Source organism: Drosophila santomea, chromosome 3L, assembly GCF_016746245.2.
Source record: "Drosophila santomea strain STO CAGO 1482 chromosome 3L, Prin_Dsan_1.1, whole genome shotgun sequence".
NCBI lineage: Eukaryota > Metazoa > Arthropoda > Insecta > Diptera > Drosophilidae > Drosophila > Drosophila santomea.
Genome location: NC_053018.2, coordinates 11569352 through 11593530, shown reverse-complemented (window position 1 = coordinate 11593530; position 24179 = coordinate 11569352). Strand labels below are relative to the sequence as shown.

Here is a 24179-nt window from a genome sequence, read left to right as displayed (position 1 = left end):
AAAAATGGTAAATATACATATGTATCATTGGCTTTTCTTACGCATTAAAATATCATTTTCGTGTAGCTGTTTAACGACCCAACCTTCAGATGGCAAACTGGTTTCGATTCTGAAGATTTTTCTTTTTCCCAATCGAATAAAGTTTAATGTGTAAAAAAAGCGATTAGAAATCTGTATCCAAAAGGGATGTTCGCCACTCGAAGATACACAAGCGATGAGATACCATTCGGCTTGCTGTCGATTATTACTTCACATTCAAATCTCGAGTTGAAGGTAACACCAGGCCACCAAAAACACACAAACACAGACAATAGATCGCACCGCCCAAAAATGGAAGATTCGGGCATTAATAATAGCAATAAAAAGTGTCGTAAAAGAGCGGCCGTAACCGTTAAAGCCAGAGAAACCCGTTAAGAGCACGAGCACAGCGCAACACCCACACGCCCCAATATGTAAAACGGTGGTAATGCCATGCACAAAGCCAAAAATAATAAACCGAAGAGGAGCCGCAGCCAAAAAATTGATAGTACAATGGGCCAGGCACCATAAATGGTGTGTCCAACACACAAACCGCACAATCTCGCATCGGATAGGCGCTTTTATGGCCGTTTGCTGGGTTTTGCATGGTTCATTTGGCCCGTGAGTTTCTTTGGAGCTATTGATTTGCGATGCTTGGTGCTAAGGTGTGCCGAATTATAAGGAAGCCAGCCGCTGGAAATGCGATTATTGTCACGGTCATGTCTTCACCAAAGACCAAACGGCATTATTCACCGGATATTCTTTTATTTTCACCTATCTTCAATCACTTTCAATTCGCTGACTGAGTGGTGCTAGTTTAGTATCCTAAAGGATTTTTCTAATGTACATCAGCTTTTAAATCAACCTGAAGTAGAATAGTTCAATATATCATAGAGTTATAACAATTGAAAGATACCAAAACCACGAATGAATTATGAATACCAGCGCAGTAAAGTTTCCCTGCACAGATAGCGTTTAAACGCATAATTTTCCGAAATAAAGTTATGTGTCACAGTGTCCCCTGTGTGCCTTTGTTTATGAGTCGTAAAACCCAATTAGGAGCGATAGTTTGAGCCTTTGTGTCCTTGTGAGCTCACTGGTTTGGTTCCCTCCACTCGATGACTGGGAATAGTTCGAATGTGTTTGTTTATCCAGCCGTTTAATGGCAAACACCTTGCACCACAGAGACGCGTCAACTTGTTAGCCTCAATGCAAAGGTATCAGCCTCAAGTATATACATATATACAGTCATACATATATATAGATATATCTAAAATATACAAAGTACCCAGTGTATGTATATACATATATGCACTAGTGCTTGTAATAGCTCGAAATGTCTTTCGTTTCTATCTGTTGATTTTTCTTTCTACGACCTGCTTGCAGTTTGAGGTATAGGCTTGCTTTTGGTATATACAGTAGAGCTCAGATAAGTACGACACCGCTTTGAATGCTTATTTGTAAGAAATAATGAAACAGAAGCTTACAGAAAAAAAGTTTAAAGTGTGCAATTTTAAAGGTGAGAGTCATTTAGTTTCAGAAAAATCTTTTTTAGTGCAAAGTTTTCTTTATTGTTGCATATACTTACCACCGATTGGTTATCGATGAACTGATGTGACACCGACGCTCTGTTGGAGGTTCCACTGTAGTAGGCTTCGCCCCCATTTTAGGGCCACTTTGGGGCGACTGACTGACGAACTGACGAACTGACGGACTGACTGAGTGACGGAGTGACGCGACGAGTGGATGACTGACTGATTGCATGACAAACTAACGAAACTAACGAATCAAGCGACGCGACGGACCGAACGACCGATGCCAAACACTCAAAACAAAAAAAGAGATATATACACAAGCGCACATATGGATATGGACACTCAGACACTCAGAAACAACAAGACGAGAACAGGAGACCTCTTAAAAGGCAGACCTCTATCCATCCATAGAGTATATGAGTATATGGCAGCATAGAAACGGCAGAAGCGGAGGAAGAAACACAATAATGGACTCGAGACCCAGGGCGTATGTACATACATACATAAGTTTACTTTGCCTTTTTCACTTTTGATATTTTGACATTTTCATTTGACAGCTGATTGAAGGGCTCCCGACCAACAACAACAAAAACAACACCATCGACAGCAACAACAGCAAGAAAAACACGGCTGTGTGATTCGATTTCGATCGATGTTGTGGTGCGCGACACTGTCGAGAAAACCGAGGTACATCTAGAGATATCAATTGGTTCTATAAATCAAGATATTCTTAATAATTAATGCTCTGGTAAAAATGTAACATCACTAAACATAGTTAAGTCCATATAAAAATGTTTGTTAGCTGTTAGTCATATAAAACCAGCATATCTCTTATAAATATCTAATGCAAACACTAATCTTCATTTATCTTCATATATTTGAATTGCAATTTCAAACTTGTCACCGTTATAATTTGTTCTTTATTTATTCATGAAAATTCTTCAGTGTTACTTTTTTTCATAGTTTTAAAAACATTTCCAATCATCATTTTGCAGTGGATTTGGTGGACAGGAACGACAGCGATATCTTGGCTTGTTGTCAGGTCGAATAGTGCTCACGTTCATGTGGTGTCAAGTGCTCCGACATTGGGGCAAACACCATTAAAAAATGGTCAAAAATCTAAAATAATGTAAAACTGAAAATAGCAAAGGAAAATTACCCTGAAGAATTAAGAAATGAATGAGGTGCTTGAAGTTAAACAATCACAAATAAATCATGTTAATAATTTGTAGTTAAACAAACTCTATAAAACATATGGTAGATATGAAGCATTGGAGTCACATATTTTAGGGCCCACTGTGCCGCGCCCCTATTTTTATAACTAGAGGGCGAAGGCGGTGCGTTGAGCATATGAATGTGTGACATGTTTGTCGAAAATGTTCAAAGTTGTTTGGCTCTTTCGGTTTGCTTTCATTGCTGTTGTTGTCGCATTGCTCGCTTGATGGAAATGGAAATGGAAAAGGCGGGGGGGGGGGGGGCGGCGAGGGAAAAGGGGGCGGGGCAGTGAGGTAAGGTGTTTTGCCGTTGCAGGCCAACTTGCGCCTAATGGCGTCGCGTGCGTTAACTTTTAGCGTCAAGTGTCATACGCAGTGTGTGTGTGGCTACACTGGGCAAAACTACATGTATGCTTTAGCTATATACTAAACAAATTCAAATTGAAGTAAAGTGTATAGCAAAACGAAAGAGCCTGCGTTAGAAGCAATGTTTGATATAAGTTCGATCAGATTTTCCAATCCCAGGAACAAGTTTCGTTTGTAGTTTCTGCCAGTGCAGCTGCGTGTATTTTATGCTATGTTTGCCTAACTGCACATGACAGTTGCCGAGCATTAGCCTGATCCAATTTGGCATTCCCTGCGTCCACAGTTGCCCCTCTTTGCTACCCAAAAAAAAAACAAAAAAAAATAGTGTCCATTGTGGCAGCGAAATGACCCGAACCACTCGAGTGACACCTTTTTTGGGCTGTGGCCCGGCCTTCTTTGCATTTAATTGCCCAAAACGAAACGAAACATACCTGGGTGCACCCTTATGAGGGCCCTCCAAATGAGAGCTAATCGAAAGCGTTTTTACTTTCATTTCCTTCTCGAGTTCGGCTCATTTCGGTTGACATTAGTTGCAGGTAGTACGTGTAGTAGTAGCCGGAGTTGCTGCTCCACCAAAGTAATTATGTTCGCTGTGTGGGTGTAACTATCCAATTAGGAGCAAAATGTCCACTTCTGGAGCAGGTAATATCGAACTGGTGGGCAAGGACTAAAGTAAAGTAAAGTGAATCCCAAGGAAAAGCAAGAAATCACGCACAGGTTTACCCTTCATGTAACTCAGGCAATGTTACACAATATCTACAAAATATATTTAGTAAAATACAAAGACTTAAACATGTCTTCATAAATTCTAATATAGATATCATAGAGTAAGATATTCGGAAGAAATTACATTAAATCATAGCTAGAACAGCTAAAATATGTTTTACCAAACTAAGTTGGGTGCCCAAGTAACTCGATCCAGATGGATGGAAACCTTTTGAGCGTATACTTAATATGCCAACTGCTAACTTGGCCAGCTTTGGCAATTCTAATCCCAGCTGGCCATTGCTCGAATTGAAATACAAGCTGTGGTGTTGTCGGCAAACAGTTGTGGGGCCAAAATGAAGATGGACGAGGAACATGCACCAAACACCGTTCACCGTGCAACATGCACCACTCACGCCCATCGACGCCCACCAATTCAGATTCTTCACCAAGCGTCCCGAAGACATTTTAATGTAATCCCATAAGATAAGGACTCGAGTGCAGGCAACTGCAGCCGAAGGACACGGAGACTACACGGGACAAATTGCATTGCCATTCCCCCCCTGCTTTTCCCCCAGCAAACCCCGTGGATCAGCTCCCCATCTCCTCGATTTTCCCAACTTCCCACCTCCCGATTTTGCCTGCAACTCTACTCTGTTCTTAAGTGCTTGAAAGCGCATAGTTCGCCAGCTTGTGTGAGACAGGACGCATACTAGCAGGAGTAAGTGTAATCAACATGCAAGCCGAACATTTTAGGGTGGACCTTGGTAAGCAGGGGTGGGAAGTGCACTTGAAACAAATGTGTGTTATATGTAAGATAATAAAAAATAGGTACTTAAAATGCTGAGAAACTTCGCTGCATCTTCTGGCAGTACATTAGATATCGGTATTGTTAATATTATTAAATGTAATTATATTTTATTTAGTTTTTTTTTGAGTGCACTGGGATGCCCTCACGTTTCCGAACAGGCGCCTGGAGTGGCGTTCAAAACGAATTTGCCACAGCACTTGAGCGCTCAACAGGACGAGGATGACGAGTGGGGGTACGGCGATGAATATAAGGACGAGGACCACGAGGACGAAGGACCAGGATGACTATGGCCATGTGAGGGGAGTGCGGTTCGGTTCGGTTTGGTTTGGTTTGGTTTGGTTTTGCTATGGCGCAACAACGCAGCGTAGCGATAATAATGACGGCGAAAACAATTGCAACAGCGGTAAACAAGAACTCGCTCGACACGCTCTCGACACTTGAGGCGCCCTGGTACCTGGAAGGACCGCTGAGCTGGTGAGCTGGTGAGCTGGCAAGCTGGTGAGATCCCCGGCAGAAACATCCCGGAATCCGGCTGACTGGCACGCAATCACGGGCCCGGGCACGGACGTCTGTTGTTGTGTAATAAGCATTAATGGGGTGCTCGCCGGGATTGCCGTTACCGTTGCTGTTGCCGTTGCCGTTGCCACGGCCGTTACCTATTCATCCCAAATGTTGTTTGTGTTTATCTGTCAACATGCAACGTCGTCGCCATCGCCATCGCCATCACAACGCCGCTCCCTGCATGTTTGCTTTCGCCCCGGCTGCTGCACAAAGACTACTCTCGGATCGGATCGCAGTCACAGTGGATTGCGAAAATATTTGCAAAAATGTCAGGATACTCAGGATACCAGGATATGTATTTAACTCATGTTAAGAACAGGTCTATGTTTAACGCTGGTAGGCAGAAACCGCTATAACTGATTAGATTGCTTACTTTATGCAGCTGGTCACATTTTTTTAAGCTAGTGTGACCTTGCATCGTGCAGAAAATGATGTAATGTGTTTTGTGAATCAAATGATCTATGTAGAAGTTCAAAACTGGATTAAATCTATATACTATTGAACTGCTGGCCACTTCTGTTCACTTTGCATGCCTGGCAGGATGCACACTTCGGTCATCCCACTGTGCCAATGCCATCATCATCAGCGTTTGCCACCGTCATCCCCGAACCCATCAGCAGTGATGATTTTCACGATGATGATGATGATGATGATGCCGCCGCTGCCAACGACAGGGAGCGCGCGTGTGAGAAATCATCTTTTTAATTTTCACAATCAAATGTTTTTGTTATTTTCTTTCCACTCGACTACCGCATTTTCCGAGCCCAGCCAAACCGAGCTGCAGGCTACGGATAGAGCAGCTGTCCGAAATTGAAACGGGGTGGATGGGATGCTATATGATAGGTGGTATGCTATATGGCATGGTATATGCGGTGCTTTTGTGGAAGGGGAGCAGGGGTTGGGTTTGGGTAAGGGTAAGGGGATGGGACTGCCACTCAGAGACTTGTGTTTTGTTTTGTGGTTTATTACACGCAAATTCATTATATTTATGTTTGTTTTCATTTCCCTGCAGTTGCCGGCGTTTAGGGATGGGAATTCAGTACATGTTCTAATAGTTTCCATATCCTGATGATGCAGTTCTAAACAACTATGATGTATTTATATTAAAAAATAAAAGAAACACACACAAAGTTAAGAGTGATTTCCAGAAATTATCTACAAAAGCATGATCGGCGAAATACATTAACTTATTTAATAAAATCTCTTAAAAACAGGCACTATATTAACTTTATTTATAAAAAACATCCCACTGTCTTAATTGAATAAGCTGCAATGTTACATAATGTTGCATACATACCATCACTATGGCCAACTTTGGCGAACATTTGTTTCCATTTTGCGCTGTAATTTTTCCACTGCAATTTTCCCATACACTTTTCCTCTCCCATTTCCCAGTGCTCTAATCACCCCCTTTGGCATTGCGACTTTGGTCCGTTTTCTCGATTGTTGTTTGCTGCTCTTTATTAATTTGATCATTTCATGATTGCCATTGTTATTGTTGCTGCTGCCATTGTTGTAATTAACCTTTTGTCTTTTGTTTTTTGTCTTTGTCGCTGCTTCGATGTTGCTGTTCATTTTGGCCAGCGTTTTTGGTCTATTTGTCGGACTCGAAATGGAACCTGAATCCGTACCCGAATCCGAATCCGAACCCGACTTGAACCACTCACCCTCTGCCATTGTGTGTTGGCAGCTCTGGTCAAAAGGTCCGACGCATCCCCAGCTCCCATCGGTCCATCGCTCCATTGTCCCATATTCCCATTGTATTTAGTGACATCAACACAACACAACACCATACCATACCATTCCCCCCTCCACGGAGACCCCCTCGTTTTTTGACCATTCCCTGCTGTTTTTCCACTTCGAGTCGCACCACTCGCACCGACATTTTCGGCATTTTCCAGCTAAAGTCGGATGCTAATTATGCACTTGACATTTGATGAGGGCGTTGGCCCGCCCCCCGAAGCTGCTCGACTTTCATTATCCACGTACAACAAATTACTACATAACCCCTTAACCCCTAATTGCTTTTGTGGGGGGGTTGGAAAATGATCAGGGAGCTGAAAGAGTGTTAACTGCGATTCGATTCGATACGATTGCTGGTTCATCACAAGCTATTGTGATGCATAAATGTTTGATATCGCATGTGTTTAATGGTCTTTTGGTGTTGAACAGAAATTACTGCAATGAGAATTTAAATGATTCCATAAGCTCACTTGCCACAAATTTGTATTACGTAGTAGGAAAGATAAATTCGTGGAACTAGAGCCTGTGCCCAGACTTAATTTATTTATTTATAAGCGCATTTATTCCTTGCTCAACGCTTTATATTCGTATATAAATTTACATTAACATTTTTTCGCATCATTTCACATAGGGAGCGAAATGGAAAGGCAGCGTTGAATGGACGAGGGCGAAAAACATTAAACAGCCGAGAAAAACCAAATGAAACTCATTAAAATTTTACGAACTTGATGTTCGGAGCAGTTTCTCTCTTTTTATGGGTTCCGTATTTTCCTTTTTTCGCCACAGCACTTTGCCTAATTTCATGGCCAAAAAAAGCCTAAGAGGCGACACAGACGTCAAGGACCAAAAAGACATTTGAAATTTTGATCACGTTACGCTTTTTTAATTGTTCCCCTGCGGCGCGCTCATTAAAAAGTCCCTCTTTCCCTCCCTTTCCCTTAGCATTACCCCAACGATTTCCCATATTCCATATCTTTCCCTAGTAATTGAGATCTTGAGATCTAGTTCCCTGCCAGATTGTAGAGTTCCCTAGCTTAAAATTGAGTGGAAATTATTTTAAAGTTTTATTGACTTTCTTCTTGACACCCCTCGCATTTCGTATGGGGAGAAATTTACGATGGAACCCAATACCCTGCAGCTGGATTTTTGGGTTGCCACGTCGGCAATTTCGAAATTAGCTCGTAGCAATTTAAATGTTGTAAAAAATATAAATAACATGACGAAAGGCGAATTACGAAATACGAAATGCGAAAGACGAAACGCCAGCTTTATGGCACTTGGCCTCCGGTTATTTGTCGAGTTAAACTCAAGACGATTAAGCCGTTTTAGGCTTTAGACGAGGCTGAGGCTGAGGACCAGACCCGGGACCAGTCATCTAATTATCCTTATTCGGATGGCCTATTAAGCGGGATGAGTCGCTTTTAGCACCCACATAAGCCCATTAGCATTGCACGACCCATAAAAAGCGGGATACAGCGAAACATGCTCATAAAATATTTGACGAGAGCTGCCGATGGTTGTTAATATCAATTTGTCAATTTGCTCGTGGGATTCCTTGGGCCGCCGAGAAATCCTTGAAAGTTTCCTAATTAAGTTTAGGATGTTTATGTCTTGATCGAAATTCTTCTTGTGTGCAGACCAAGGTTAAGGCTTTGTTGTCATGCCCACAAACTTTATAATTCATTTAGGTTCATAGGTTTCTGGAGCTCAAATATTGCCTTAGAGTTCAAAAGCTAAACGTCAGTCTCAATGAATTAATATTTGATCTACGAGCCTACAAAAAATATTGTTCAAATTTTACATTTTTTTAATAATTGCATTTCCAATGGTATTAAAAAGTAGTGTTAGAATGAACTCCTCTTAAGCAAAAAGAAAAGAGTTCGTAGCTAATAACTAGTAAATGCTTACAAGTACTTTACAAATAAGCATTAAGAAACAGCTAGCACTCTAATCGCATTTCGTATTCAATCAAGTTGCTGTGAATGAGTCGTGAATCCTTTCTGAGTGGAATTGGAGAACGAAGCACACTTAATCTATAATCGATAAGGTAGCCATCTGCTGTACACCCCACCTAGCAGCTAGATAACTCATTAAAAACCCCCGTGTTCCCCTGCGCACCTGTACCCCTCCTGTACCTCCCCCCACCCCTAGACCACACTGCTAATTAGGCATTTGCATATCAAGTTGGGCCACAGATGTCCGGGGCCATAACATCAAAGTTAAGTGTCCCAGGCGGCAAAAGAGGCCAACGGGCGTGGAGCTGGGAGCGTGGACAAATCGGAGCCGAGAGTTATGCACTACGCACGTGACTGTTGGCCAGATCGCATTTGCTTTGGCAGTAGTGGTAGTAGTAGTTTCTCGGACACGGAAGCGATTTATTAGATTTTCATTAAACAAACAAAGCGTTCGGCGCATTTAATTGCTCAATTTATTAATAGCCAAACGGAGGAGCGGGACTTCAAGCAGCTGTCGCCTCTTCGGCGAAAGGAAATTTGGGGTGGGGTGAAAATGGGAAAATGGGAGTTGGGCTCAAATTAGGTTTTCATCACGAAATTATGCCGGGGACGAAACGTCAATTTGGCACGCCCCGAAATGAGATTCGACCAACTCGAATACAAAGCCGAATAAGTACAATAATGAGGGGCATTGGGGGGCGGGGTAAGGCAGTTACACAAAGAAAAATAATTGCCACTTTCTACTGCAATTGCATAAGTAAAGTTCTAAACATTCTTTTAAGAGGGAGTATAATGTTGATATATGACTATTTAAGGACTTAAGTTTACATACAAATAGAGATACAAATTTACCCTAAATAGACTAACAAACCATTTTATTATGAACAGCTTTTTATTTTACATGCCTCTTATTTATTTTACTTATTTTTTCTCAGTTTCGAAAGTGTTGTTCCTGGCAAGTCCTTTGGGTAAATTAACACTCTTTGATTAGCCCCGCCCACCCCGAAAAAAACAAAAACGCTCTTATTACGTATACGCCATGTTGGCAGTCAATCAATGGACACTTGAGCAGCGCCTCGCCCCGCCACCCACTTCCCATTTCCCCCTTCCCCCTCAAGGAAGTTGGATGCTGGCGTATGCTGCCATTGTACCTCCCTAATTTTCTTCCACCTCTTCGGCTATTCAGCTACTGCTCGTGTTGTCAGGCCAAGGCGGAAAGTTACGCAATTTTTGCTTATTATTTTCATAATCAATATTCAATTTAGACGAAACACTTGCCAGTCAACGTGGCAGCCATCGTCATCCCTCCATCCCTCTGTACCTCCAGGTCCTCGACATCTCCTCATATTTCCTCCTCGTTCGAAATGAGCTTCAAAGGATGTGGGGCGATGGCGTTGGTGGAGGGCAGATGGCGATGTGGGCACGAGGACATCTAAGTAGCAGTGGGCCTCACCTTATTGTGAGTGGAAAAATTCAAGATTAAAGTGAAAGTTAAAATAAAACCCTTATCAAATAAAGAATTTATTGGAATTTAAATATGTTATATTATTAAGGAACCTTTTAAAAATGTTTTTTGATTATATATTACGTTTAGTAAACCCATTTTATTAGTCAGTTTTTTTAAAACTATTTATGAGATAAATTATGTTTAATAATATTAATATTTTTTGAAATCTTTGACTCTTTGTAATACAATTAGGCATTAAATCCTTAAAAATGTTAATTTTTAATTTTATAAAGATATCTACCCACTGTTTGCACACGGCAGTTTCCGTAAATTTCCCTGGAGGCGGACGCTCCTTTTGCAGGAGAGACTGACTGCCTGACGGGCTGACAGACAGGAGGACTGAATCGCAGGCAGAAATTCGGGTTGGGGGCGGCAACATTCTGCATTGAACTTATAATTAAACATGGAAGACGTGGAAAGTGCGCCAAGTGTGGGGGCAAATGTGGGGGCAAAACAGGAAAACAATTGAGGGGCGGGCAGGAATTAGGTAGCAGTCAAGAGTTGTGCGGCAGGCGTTCAAGTTGAAAACGTTATTTTGCATTCGATTGAAGTGCGCATAATTGGGAATTATATTCCACCCCCCAAAAGGAAGCAACAGCACAGCACAGAACAGCACAGAGCAGCTCAGCTTCAAGTAGATCAGCTCATTTGCAGCCCGAGGCCTCTATTCTGCAATTCAGTGTGATATTTTGCTCATTTACACTTGGCTGCATACTCGATGATGCCCCTCCCCTGCCGCACCATTTCCCTCGGAGCCCGTTCTCGTAATTGACCAATGCAAGGACTCTGGACCAGGAACCAGGGACCAGGGAACGGGGAACAAGGACCAAGGACCTTGGCAACAGGAGGCAGGAGCAGCAGCGTCGACAGTGGACAACGGCCCCCAACGGAGTGCTTTCATCATTGGAGCTTATGAAACTTTTGATTGACGAAGCCAGCCAAATGAACGAAATGCGAGTGCACAGATAGAAGGACAGACATAGATACGGCAATAGCTGCACTGCAAGAAATCTATGCATTCATCAGAAATTATTGAGCTGAAAGGAAAGAGAAGAACTCAATAAATTGGGAACAATGGTATCACCAAAAGTATCTTCAAAGTTAAGTAGCTCTGACTTTGATAGAATATGTAATATGACTTTTACCAGTAACATATATAAAAAGTGTACTGCCAACTATTTCGCTCAGTGCAGGGCAATGGCTACGAATGATGAGATGAGAGGACAGCAGCTGGCCGAGAGACATTCATTAGCATTAATAAACATTTTGTATGCTGCCAACTAGAGCACTGAAAGAAACGCCTGCCAACTTCGCAGCATTCAATATCCTCTTGCGCCACTCGATACATTGCTGATGTACGATTTCCGCAACTGTATCCTTCGGCTTCCACCAATCTGCCACAAAATGAATGAAATTTTATTAACTCAGTCCCCCCCCCCAACCAACCGAATTGATTAGTAAGCCCGATGGGGCGGTGGAGTGGTGGAAACGTGAAGCTGACAGAGCAGTAAAATTACTTTTTAACTCAAGGCCTGAATTCGAAACTTGAACTACACACTGATAACCGATGACTGATAAATGATTCATGAGCCGCTGCTTTGTGCGTTTATTGTATAAGTTAAGTCATTATTGGTCTCTCTGCGGAGTTGGGGAATTGGATTTGATCTATAAACACAAACGAGTGAGTTAGTCATGAGATGATGTCAACGCTAATGGAGTGATTTTGCTCAAGAATCGACAATGAGATTGAAGTAAAGAAATGTGTCAAGTTTTCGCATTCAACTGTAATTTAGTAAAGATATATCAGTTCTTGAAAACATATTTAAATGAGACATACAAGTTACCATTCCCGTATAACGTAGGTGTTTTTCGCCTTCTAAAAACAGGGAAAATTATGATAAGTGCTTGCCAGTTGGAGGCAATGCATCAGCTGCCATCTGGCGGAAAAGCAGAGCTAAGTAGTCGCCCAAGTTAATGGATAACCCCGATTATGCAACCCAATTTCGCTGCGACTGTACCTCGCACATAAAAACAATGGCATAAATCTCGAGAAAAAGGGAGAGTCGCGCCTTGAGTTTGTTTTCAATATACGAGTATATTCGGGGAAATGGCCGCCAAGCACCACATTCAACACCCAAAATACCCGAACACAAGTGTAATTAATATTTCAGAGCCGAGCATTTATCAAAGAAAAAACTAACCAAAATTTTGGAAAGTTGCCTCCATCCAAGCAGAGAGCCCCAAACAATTAATGGCACACTCTAACTTTTGAGGCCCTCGGGTTTGGGGTCCCCAAAAAAAAAAAAAGAAAACACCAAGAAACCAAGACAATAAAACCTAAATCTTCACTTTGGGGGCGGGGTGGCTCGTAAATGGAGGCGTTGGCCCGGGCCAAAGAAAAGCCCAACTCGAGCTGATAGACAATCGCGGTGGACCGCAAAACACGGTAGCCAGCTCCACACCCAGTGCATCCATCCACATGTGGAGACCATAGAGATCGGTGGATTGGATTGGACCCATCGAAGTGGGCTGTGATTAGAGTAGCAATCATAAACTGACCGAAGGGTGAGCCTCGCCTGCGGTTGCCCCGATATTAAGTTCACTTTTCGAGTGATTTACGAGCGGATTCGGACTCGGATTTGGATTTGGATTCGGATGCAGATGCGATGCCCTGCTCCAAAAAGGTTGCCTTAAGAAATGTAAAGTTAAGGAAATATGTTTAAAGTTATATATTTAATTTAAATTGCATGGGATACACAAAAAATCACCTATTTCATTTAATAAAATATTATTTATAATAAGACTGTGTTAACTGTCCAAACTCCTGAATAGAATGAAATCCTTGAAATGGCACTGCAGTTACTGCCCTGGTTTTGAACTCTATTTTAACGTAAGTGCGTTTTAATGAACTATGCCTCCTTAGAGTGCATAAATTTCTATAGCTTCCCCTTGGGTTATTTTCCTTTTCCTCTGCGTGCATGCTTGTTTCCCCTTTAGCTTGTTTTTACTGTGCTCGCCTGCGGTTGGGCCAAAGCAAACAAACTCGCCTTGCACGACACAGGCAGCAGTGAAAAAACAGCACAATCACAAATCGGGACGGGTTGTCCTAACAGATTGAGGAGACTTCCATTTGCAGTGCCTTCGAAAAACCCCACGGGGTCTGCAATTACGGACCCACAACAGAAACCGAAAACCAAGGGCCGAGAACCAATAACACATCAGTTTCAATTCGGTCAGCTGGTCATTTATCCGTCGCCGCCTGAAGAATATGGATTCGAGCATCGAGCATCGAGCATCAAGAATCAAGAGTCAAGAATCGAGTCAGGCATCGAGCATCGAGGGCTCATACTCGTACTCGAACTCGTATATCTTTAATGGCATATTCATCAGTCATTCGTGATAAAATCGGTGAGCACTCACACCGGGACACAAGTTCTTATGGTTTTTGGCCTGGGTGCCAGACTTCAGACCCAGTTCGGTTCACCAGTCTGGGCTGCTGGGTCTTGAGTTTGCCGTCTGGTCTTTTGTCCGGCTCTTCGGATTCGTCTTCACCTTCGACTGGCTTCAACTGGCTGTTCAAGACGCAGAGTCATTTAGTTAAGTGGCAGTTGATTGGAACCAGTCGTTTGGTTGGTTGGTCTCCAGCGAGAGTTGTGTCCCCTTTAAGTCGCTGGCTTTGTGTTTCTGCCCACGGATTTACACTCGCAGTTTAGCATAATAACTTCGGGTCCAGCTGAGCAGCACAGTGTGTGTGTATTTCTATCGGCAGTTGCCCAAAATTGCTGTCATTAATGAGTTACAGATATTACACTTTTATAGCCGACAGACACGCTTATCCACTCTAATCGTGTCTGTCTATTGATTCGTAGTCAGCTCTGAAGACCCCAAAACCCAAAACCCAGACCTTATACCTAATGCCCAAAAACCGAAAACCAAACCACTTTTCTGACCCGACTCTTTCTTTCGGCTACTGTTTGTTAATGATGACTTTTGCTCTTGTTATTTTTTTTCATCGCCAGTGCTGCAGTGCTATTGTTAAGTAAATGCCTTGCAAGCAAAGCCATCGTCATCACGCACAGTGGATCTATAACTATGTTTATTAAGAAAAGTTATTAAAAAGTTTGCTTATGCTAAAGAATATTAAATAATTGATAATATTATCATTTGAAATGTATGTTGAATGCTTAGAATGTTCTGGTCTCTACAAAGTAAAACACAAAAATGATTCGTTCTATGTCTAACCCAGCTATATGAATGTTTAATATTTTGCAGATTGTTTTTTTGTGTTTCTTATAAGGAGTGCCTTCTTCTTGCATTACTTGTGTCACTGTGCACCGTCATCGCCCATCATCATCATCATCAACAACATCTTCGTCACCCGTCATCGAAATCGAGACCCGGACTCGAGTTGGCGATGGAGATGGAGCGCTCCAATCGCCAAGTCTTTAGCTCTTCAATCGATTTCGTGGCTACTGTTTTTGCTTTCTAGTTCATCCAATTTTAAGTTTCGTTGCTGTTTTTCTCGATTGTTGTTGACTGCCGCTGCCCAGTTGTTGTTTTCGCCTTGGGCCGCCGCTTCTCTGACTTCTAATAGGCTTCTTTCTGCCGCACCATACTTTGTTGTTGTTTCCTCGGACTTTGTCTGACTTTCCGCCTGATTGATTTTCAGCTTATGGATCTAGTTACGGGCATTGGTTCTTTAGCCGATTCGCGCATTATCTACAAAGTTGCTGCTGCTGCTGCGGCTGCCTTCGTTACTGATTCCTTTAAATTACTTTAATTGATGGCATACCGGCAATTGCCCCATCATCTGAGGAATCGCAGGGATGGCGGCGAGGGATACGTGCACAGTGGAGCTGGCGAGGCAATCAACTGCGATCCCCAAACCAGAGATCGGGATCCCCAATCCCCAATCCGCAATACCCAATCCCCAGCTCAATGATTTCTTTTCATCGCACTGCGATCGCAGGCTGTCGTGCATGAAATCGCTTTGGCACAAAGATTGGATCCACGAATCGATGGATCGATCGATCGATGGATCGTTCGTTGGGTAGATCGATGTGCTCCAATTTCGAGCCCCATCTAATGCATCGCTCTGCACAATTTCCAATCTCTTTGCGAAGCCAGCTGATTAAGTGATCTTGTCTAGTTGACTGATTTTCGATTCTGATCTGATTTTGCTCATTCTTTTTTTCCCATTCGATCAGCATGAATTGACTCAAAGAAAGCTGGAATTATCACCGGTCTATTGGGCTCTATATTATTGTATTCTATTGAATTCAGAGCAATATGAATTTCTCGCGGTAATCATATGCATCAAAAGATATTGAGAAAGTTACCGAAATCGGTAGCTTTAGTATAGAATTTGACTTATATAGAAGCCAAAACTGATGAAGAAGATTAATACATCAACCTTCGTAACAAAGAAACATTCGAAACACTCTGCCTTCGAGGCAAATAATTATCCAGACCGATCTTCTTGTCAAGTTACTGGAACATCTCAAGTTCCATTACCCCAACTGGTTTGCTGCTTTCGAGAAAAACAAAATATATAAAAAATCTCGCCCCACCGGAAAGTTAACCCGTGTCTTTTGTTTTTCAGCTTTTTGTTATTCTCAAAATATTACCTTTTATTCATATGGTGTCGCAGTACCTAAAAACAGCACAAAGTAGTTTTCCAGCTCATTACACATCTGAGTTTCGCGTGTTCTCAGGATTGAAGTCATCGCAAGGACTCATTCACCAGCTGTCAATTTGATGGGTGGGGATAGGGAAGTGATGAGGACCAACGTATTCATTTATGCTGGCAAAGTGCGATGTATATATGTATATTGTGGTCGTAAATCAGGACCCCGCAACGCTGACACCTTTTTGTCGACAAGTCGACAAGGCATAGTAAAAGTTAATAACATGTAGCCTGTAGCCAGCGGCAAAGGGGCACTTCTAATTTGTGCCAATGAAAGGGATAATAAAACTGGATATGGAACTGAAACTGGAACTGGAATTCGAGGAGGAAGCGGGCCGAAGGACTTGTACCTACTGTACCATTACCACTCGGCAAGGACAATGGCAATGGCAAAGGCAATGGCAAAGGCAAAGGCAGTGCGCATATTGAAACCGGAAATAGTCGAACCAAGTGCCTGGCAACCGACTGACGCACTGACACACATTTCGCAAACAAAGGACAAAGGCCAAACACTCACACACACACACATACACACAAAGACACTGGAAAAAGGAGTTGGCAATGCGGCGCATAAAAAAAGGGAATTGAGCAAAATAAAAAGCTCAAATAAAATGCTTTGTCCATTCGGCGGCGGGCAGGGAACAAAGCCTAACTAACCGCCTGTGGCGGAACAACCACCCTTAATGGCGGAAGGACATGCAGGACAACCCAGATGCCGCCTGGCAACTGCTGCTGCTGCTGCAAATAAAGTAAAAACCAAACAAGGAAGAGCCCTCCAATCGAAGGACACGACTGGCAGATACCTAATAGTCACTGTCCACATGTTCCTAATTAATTATGAGCTGTAACAACATGAGCAACTATTTTCCATACTCACAACTTTTAAGTTTATGAAAATGTACTCAGAGACAAACTATGTTAAATATTAGTTATATTTTATTAAAAGCCAAAGTGGCCTCCAGCTGTATATACACTCTCTGCATTTGCAGTTCGAGGCATCGTAAAAAACAAGGACCAAAGGAGCCGAAGCAAGAGATCATAATAATGGGAAATCTTGAAGCCAAGGATACGCGGCAGGATACCTGCCAAGTCCTGTTTCCCGTGCCCCAAAGACCAGAACCGGAATGCGTAAGGCGATTGCATCATAAATTCTGTTGATGCGGACCCCAACACACATACTATATATATATACTCTAACATATATACACATACATACTTGTATAAAGTGAATCATCCAAGCGAGTCGCTTGAAATGCAAAAGGAATGCCCAACGAAAGTAAATAAAAATTAACCCATTTGCATATTATTCAGTGAGCGGGCGAGAAAAGGATTCAGCTTCGGCTGACAGGCGGACTTAGGCTTAGATCCCAAAGATTTGCTAGAAACGTGCAGAGGTGCTAACATTCACACAGAAAGGATTCACTAACAGAGCACAAACTGACATGCACTACATATTTAAATTTGGACACATTAAATACGAAAACATTGGATACTTTTTGGCTTCAAAAGCCATTAAAAATGATTTCACGTGGATCAGAATTAAACGATAGATAATCTTTAGAATGAAAGGGTGCTTCTCCTACAAGTAAAATCACAGTTATATAGTAGTCTGGAATGGACAACCTTATATTTTTCTCAAAGTTTCCAGCATATCCTTCGCGATTCGAGAAGGGAGACTGGCAAAAAAAAAAGGAAAAGGTTGGTGGTGTGTGTGTGTGTGGTGGCGTGATTAAGTGATGGACATGTATGGACACATGCAGCGTTATGTTTAGCATACACAAACGGGCTACGGAAAGGAGGTGGCTGGCATGTAAATATGTGGGGGCGCAATGGTGTTCGTCCACCGGCAAGTCCTTGCGCTTTTAATCATAAATAACAATGGACACATGGCGGCAGGGGCCCGGCATTTAGCTTCATCCAACAAAGCCTTCCGCCCGACAACACGGAGTTGCCCTCAGCCCGGTGGCCGAGTTGACCAAGGATATACTCATACCCAGTACTCACACGCAAAAAGGATATACATTACTTTTGAAAAAGTTCTTTCAAAATGTCTCAACAGCAAAGTTCTGCTGATGAGATTGCACCAGCAGTGACAACGTTGGTTTGGTTTGCATTTTATAACTTAGAGTTGCAAGAAAAAGAGGTATCATTTAGCCAAAATACCTCATCCTGTGCTCTTGCTCGCCTTTATTAGGTATCTGGGCAAGTGTGCTTGCCTGTTGATAATCCTCCGTCCACCGACCGGTTGGACCTCCTCCCTCATACGCCCTGTTGCCAGGCGCTTTCATTTCCGCCTCATGGACGCCAAACATGCCACTCTCTCTCTCTCGGCCTGTCCGTATCCGTCCGTCCGTCCGTATATCCATCTGTCCGTTTGGCTGTCCGTCCGTTCGCTTGTCCGTTTGTCGCTTTCGCCCGTCCGTTGCGCTTGATAGGCTGACCAGGACTTTGCTAGTTGGGTGTCCGTGTCAGTGTCCTGCTCAATTTTATGTTTTTTTTTTTTTTGCTTCGCCTGACTCCGTTCCATGCGAAACCAAAACACTGCGCAGTTGCCGCCCCGAGGCGGTTGCTCTGTGTGCGGAATTTTGATATTAATAGCCTTGGACAGTTTTATAAACGCCTTTCGGGGTTAACATGCTCAAGTGGTATTCATATTTTCCACTGACCGACCTGTCACTATTGTGTGTGTCAGAGCGACCCCAGTAAAATGTGAAAATAAAACGCAACCCAGGGGCGGGCTCTATTGGATCGGACTGGATTGGATTGAATTGGATTGGACTGGGTTGGGTTGGGCTGGGAGAGAATAAGTAATGGAAAATGTGTGGGCTACAAAGTACATGGCCAAGGCACTTATTTAAGGTGCTTTTTACTTTCAAAAGGAATGGCTTTTTCATCTAGGTTCATATATGTTGAACTATATGCATACTTATATATATATACTTAAATGAATTGCATTTTCATTACATATGACTCATTTATCAGTTAGTTTTTAGCCGAAGATTAATTGAAAAGATTTTTAGATTTGAAATTTGTTATTGCTAATTTTAATATCATTGCAAAAAATGGAAAAATCTGTTAAATTCGTAGGATTGTAAGAATATTATGTATAAATAAAAAGAAAAATACTGATAATTGTGAGCTTCTTATCTCATCAAATATTCTTCTATAAGCCAACCTCCCATTTGCCAAAGTTGCCAAAGGACTGGTTGTTGTTTTAAAGGATTAACGATAAAGATCATCTCCTGAACTCAGCCACAACATATGTAACTTCTCAGGATTTCCACGGCAACTTTCCGCTTAGGGCTTCGAGATGGAGTTTCCACGACACACTGCGCAGTTTCCTTCAGTTTTCACCCTCCTTTGATTGAATTCAAAGCTGGATTACCGGGGGAAAGTACAAAGCGATGGGATTCTGTACAAGGAGCAGGGTTGCTTGTGAGTTAAAGACAATCGCAGTTTTCCTTATTGCGTCGCAGCTGAAACTTCGAATAGCCATTTTCCCCGAAGGGAGTTCCATTTGGGTGGAAAACTGCATGCTCTGCCTCTGTGCCTCTGGTACAGTCATCCCTGGCACAGTGCGTCCGTGTTCACTTCCTTCCTTCCTGCCAGCTCACCCCGCTCCTTCCTTCACTGTGCCACTTCCTTGCGCGTCCTGCGCAGCATAAATTACGCAATTCACTTTGGCGTCCTTTTTCCATACCCATTGTTCGTGCGGTAAAAAGGATATACTCGGAATATTTACTTTACTGTACAGGATCACGGTTAACTCTTTGACTTGCTGCAGGTATAAATGTATATACATAGGTGAGATAATGTGAGTAAATATATAAAACTTAAATGATATATTTCAACTAGGTGGTACATAAGCAAACAGCATACCTTTTGTTTATATGTTTTTGGAGACTGAGAGGTATTTGTTAGTCGCAAAGTCCCTTCAGCAAGTACTTTTTTTTAGCTTTTCCCTGCCTCTGTTTGTTTGCAGCGACGCAGTTTGCGTTGTTGCTTATGATTTATGTGCCGCGCGTAGCGATGACACACACACACTCTCACACACACGCATGGCGAAAGGACACTGCTGCAGTTGAAAACACCCCATGCCCATCCATTTTCCTTAACCACCTCCTCCAGAATTTTCAAGAATTACACGCAAATTGCACGCAACACGCGAATCGGGCGAAGTGGTCGCGTATGGAAATGACGCGGGAATGCCACTCATGCGTTCCCTTCCCTTCCGTTTCGTTTCATGTCCCTGTGCTTGTGATTGTGATTGTGCTTGTGACTCTGCCTGCATGTGCGATAGTTCCCGTATCCGGCACTCGTTGCCCGTAGTCCGTAGTCCGCGGAGTCCGAAGAGCCCAGAATGCCCCACCAGAAATCCGTGGCATTAAGTCATGCGTCATCCTTGGCGGGGACATGCGTGTAAGCCGGTTATCGGCCGAAAAGCCTGCCAGCAGCAGGACACTTTAAATATCTTTATGCATACCATAAATATGTTCCCAAATGCTAATCCTTAAATGCCGGCCCCCAACGAAATGCGTCACAGCACCCAGAATGTGAGTCAGCCTAGAGAATTCTAGGAAACTCTATGGAAATGTTGCGGTTGCGGTGAGTGGCAGGAAAAGGATCAATCACTCCAGCTGGTCAAGTTTGCAGGACATTTTAAATATATATATGTACATATATACTCCCAATGAAAGAAAAACCTTGTTACTTAAAGTAATTCTTAAGTGGGTAACAAGCTAAAGTTTGATTAGTTTTATTAGCTTTTTTCTTCAATGTAACATTTACCCATTCTTTTTCTAATGAGAATCAGTCGCCCCTGTAAACCAAAAATCTATTCAAACCTGTTAGTTGATTGGTAGTCATTTGTTAGAGCCCAATTCGCGTTAAAACGCTTTGCTTGTTTTCTTGATTGACGGAAATTGGGGAAAACCAGTTTGCTATCCATGAGAAAACCACATAAATGGCTTTACAAGATGGCATTGACTTTTCTAGATTACTGCAGACAGCCAATGTAAATTAGACCTTATGATAGAGACGATCTGGTTCTCATAAAAGTTCAAAACCCAATTTAGGATTTTATCCACACAGTTTTTCTACCTTAAAGTCAAACTGGACTTTGCTGACCTCAGCATCAGCTGGTTGAAAAATTGTAATATTTTATTTTCCATTTTTTGTATGCCTTTTATGGTTTTGACAACTTTATGGGTGGAAGGAGGAGAAAACATTTAATATATGACACCCAGCGAAGCCGCAACTCACTTTTTAATCACTTTTCATGAGCTTTTAATTACACACTTCTTGTTTGGGTTGTGTCGGAATGAAATTTATGAAAAACCAAACGCATAAAATGCTTAACAAGCTCCTGCCGCCCGACCGCAGGACATACACACACACACACACACACGTACGAGCGAAAATAAAATGGGAAAAGTGTTTGCATGCACATATGCGTGTGTGTGTGTGCAAAAATAAAATAAAAATATCCCCACTCATTTCCGTTATAATAATGTGTGAAAGGATATTAATTATGAAACAAGCGAACGGCAGGAAGCCCGGGCAATAAAAACAGCAAGCGACAGGAACACCATGCGTGACCAACAATAACAACTACGGGAACATCCCGAGCGACAACAACAATGTATGGCGACTCAGTAATATTGTATTTTATACGAGTTGGTCGGAGTACACTCGAAGAAATAAGTGCAATTTGAGCGAAACTTAGATAAATACATATAAGTTATGCACCGCTTTAATGCTAAAGCAACGCTTCAAATTCTTATGCAAACTGTTTTCATAAAATCAAAGTATACAATACTTTAATATTAAGAAATGTTTAAATATCAATTAAATAATAATAATATAAAAAAAAATAATAATTTAAATATCAATAAGTTATAAACAAATATAAATAAAATAATATACAACTTTACGTGATTTAATAATTCAATGTAATTTCTCGCCGTGTAGAGTGGGCGTAGATGGTGGCTTAGATGAGGTGAGTTGTGCCGAACTGTGTGGAGTTGGGCGGAGCGGAAACGGGAGCAACATGTGCAACATGTCGAACGGAAGTGTCGGCCATATTCCGCACACAAGCACACACGAACGCACACACGCACAACCAACCTAAATAGGCCCACGTCGCACACACACAAATTATGTGTCCTGGCCAAGTAGATTTTTATGTAATGTCGGTCGGTTATTGCTTCCATTCATTTATTTTATTTCATTTACCCAAACCCCACAGTAAAACGCCCACACGGGCGAAATTCATGTTTTTGAACCATCTAGTTTTGTATACTCTACTCCACTTTTAATATTTTTCAACATTCAACTTAGAGCACATCTTAAATGCATTGGATTTAGCTTCAGAAAAATTTTATTCTAACTTATTAAATATACATTTTCATATTTCAAAATAAACCTACTTTCATATGCTCAATGTTTGTCTTTTAATGCATTTATAATTTTCTGTGCATGTCCTTGGGAACTTAATGGAATGAAAAAATGTCGGACTTAAACTTAATACTCATTCATAGGATTTGAACTTGTTTTAAAAAGATATAAACTGTTCCCCGAGCGCAAGGATAACTGCTCAGTGCCGTCACTTCAGTTATTAAGCTGAAATATTTTTGTCCTGCACTCCATGTCCTGTCATCCGAGTCAGTCAACCGCCCGGCAGCCCATTCAGCCATTCTGGCAGTGAGGCAGTGAGGCAGTCAGACATTTAGCCAGTCTGCCAATGACAGGACCCTCTGCGGCGACGACTGTCGTCCATCAGAGCGGTGCGTCAGTTGATCACGTTGCCGCTCCACGTGACGATGACAGGGCTGCCGGAATGCCAAAATGCCAAAATGACAGTAAGCCGGAATGCCAGTAAGCCGGAATGCCAGTCGGAGTGGCACACACACCCCCCTCTCCACAAACCTCGCCCACGGGCATGTTCTGCGGCTCCTGCGTGTAATTGCCGTTGTAATGTCGCCCGACGCGAATATAATTGCTAAAATGTTGCATAAACCGACAGACGTGCGAATGGCCAATGCCCAGGACTCTGCCTCTGCCCCCTGCCTCTGTTCCATCCTCCAATTCCGCCTCCGAGTCCGGATCAGAGTCCAGGTCGCGGCGACGACACTTTTCCATTTGAATTTAATTTTAATTTACGCCCAACGGCCGACGCTTCTGTTGCTCCTGATGCCCATTGCCATTTTCCGGAAATTGGCAACGGCAATGGCCAGAACATTCCGCATTCCGGACGTGGCCCCTGGCTTTTGGCCCGGTAGTTGAAAGTACACGAGGAGAAAAAACTTATGCTCATATAAATATAAAATATATACAAATTTTTCAATGTCGCATATTTAATTTCTAGTCATGTTGTTTTAAAAGTATATATCTTTAGGTACTTTTTAATACAAACTTAATTAAATTTTAAAAAACTTTATCAAATAAGTTTTACTCGGCTGTTATTGAAATCTTTATAAAATTTGTTTATGATATAGACTATGCATTTATAAAATTTGTTTATGATATTATGCATTATGATATTAGTCTATGCATTTAAAAATTGTAATCCGTTTTTTTTTCAATATTTTTCTCTTTGCTAAAATGAAGCTTAGAGTGGCACTGCGGTTCTGGCCACGCTTCTGACCAAATTTGAAAGGGCTGTCCGCACCGTTGAGTTAATGAGAAGAGACAGAGGTCGAGAGCAGAAGAGAAGAGAAGAGGGAGAGAATAAAGGATAGACGGGGTCAAAAAGGGAGAAACCCGTCGACAGACATTTTATGTGCAACCGGCCGAATTGTTAGAAGAACGGCCAGTCTAATTGAAGCGAACTCAAGCAATTAGTCGATGAATTGAAGCAACAACACTGCCAGTTCGGAGAATCATTTAAATTTAGATAAAGTTGAACTGAAAATAAGTCGGATATGACATTCGTCAGTTGTCTGAGCTTGGAAATTCATGGCGAAATTCCAATAGAGATAATATGCTGCTTTCACTCTGGAAAATATGTGAACAAAGTCCTTGAAAAGCAATCATAATTTGGTTAGCAGTGTATGTAAAGCATACGAGTTAGTAAACTT

General features: G+C 42.1%; 1 protein-coding gene and 1 long non-coding RNA gene across 2 annotated transcripts; one reads left to right on the top strand and one right to left on the bottom strand.

Annotated features, from left to right (window-relative positions):
- The first annotated feature begins 1628 nt into the window (after positions 1-1628).
- Positions 1629-2718, top strand: LOC120449871. The gene is made up of 3 exons (XR_005616225.2): positions 1629-2040; positions 2111-2240; positions 2549-2718. It is a non-coding gene; the product is annotated as an uncharacterized LOC120449871 (long non-coding RNA).
- Positions 2719-22899: 20181 nt separating this feature from the next.
- On the bottom strand, positions 22900-23241 carry LOC120450333. Its single transcript, XM_039633299.1, has one exon. The coding sequence runs from the start codon at positions 23239-23241 to the stop codon at positions 22900-22902; it is 342 nt and encodes a 113-aa protein (XP_039489233.1).
- Between the last annotated feature and the right edge of the window lie 938 nt (positions 23242-24179).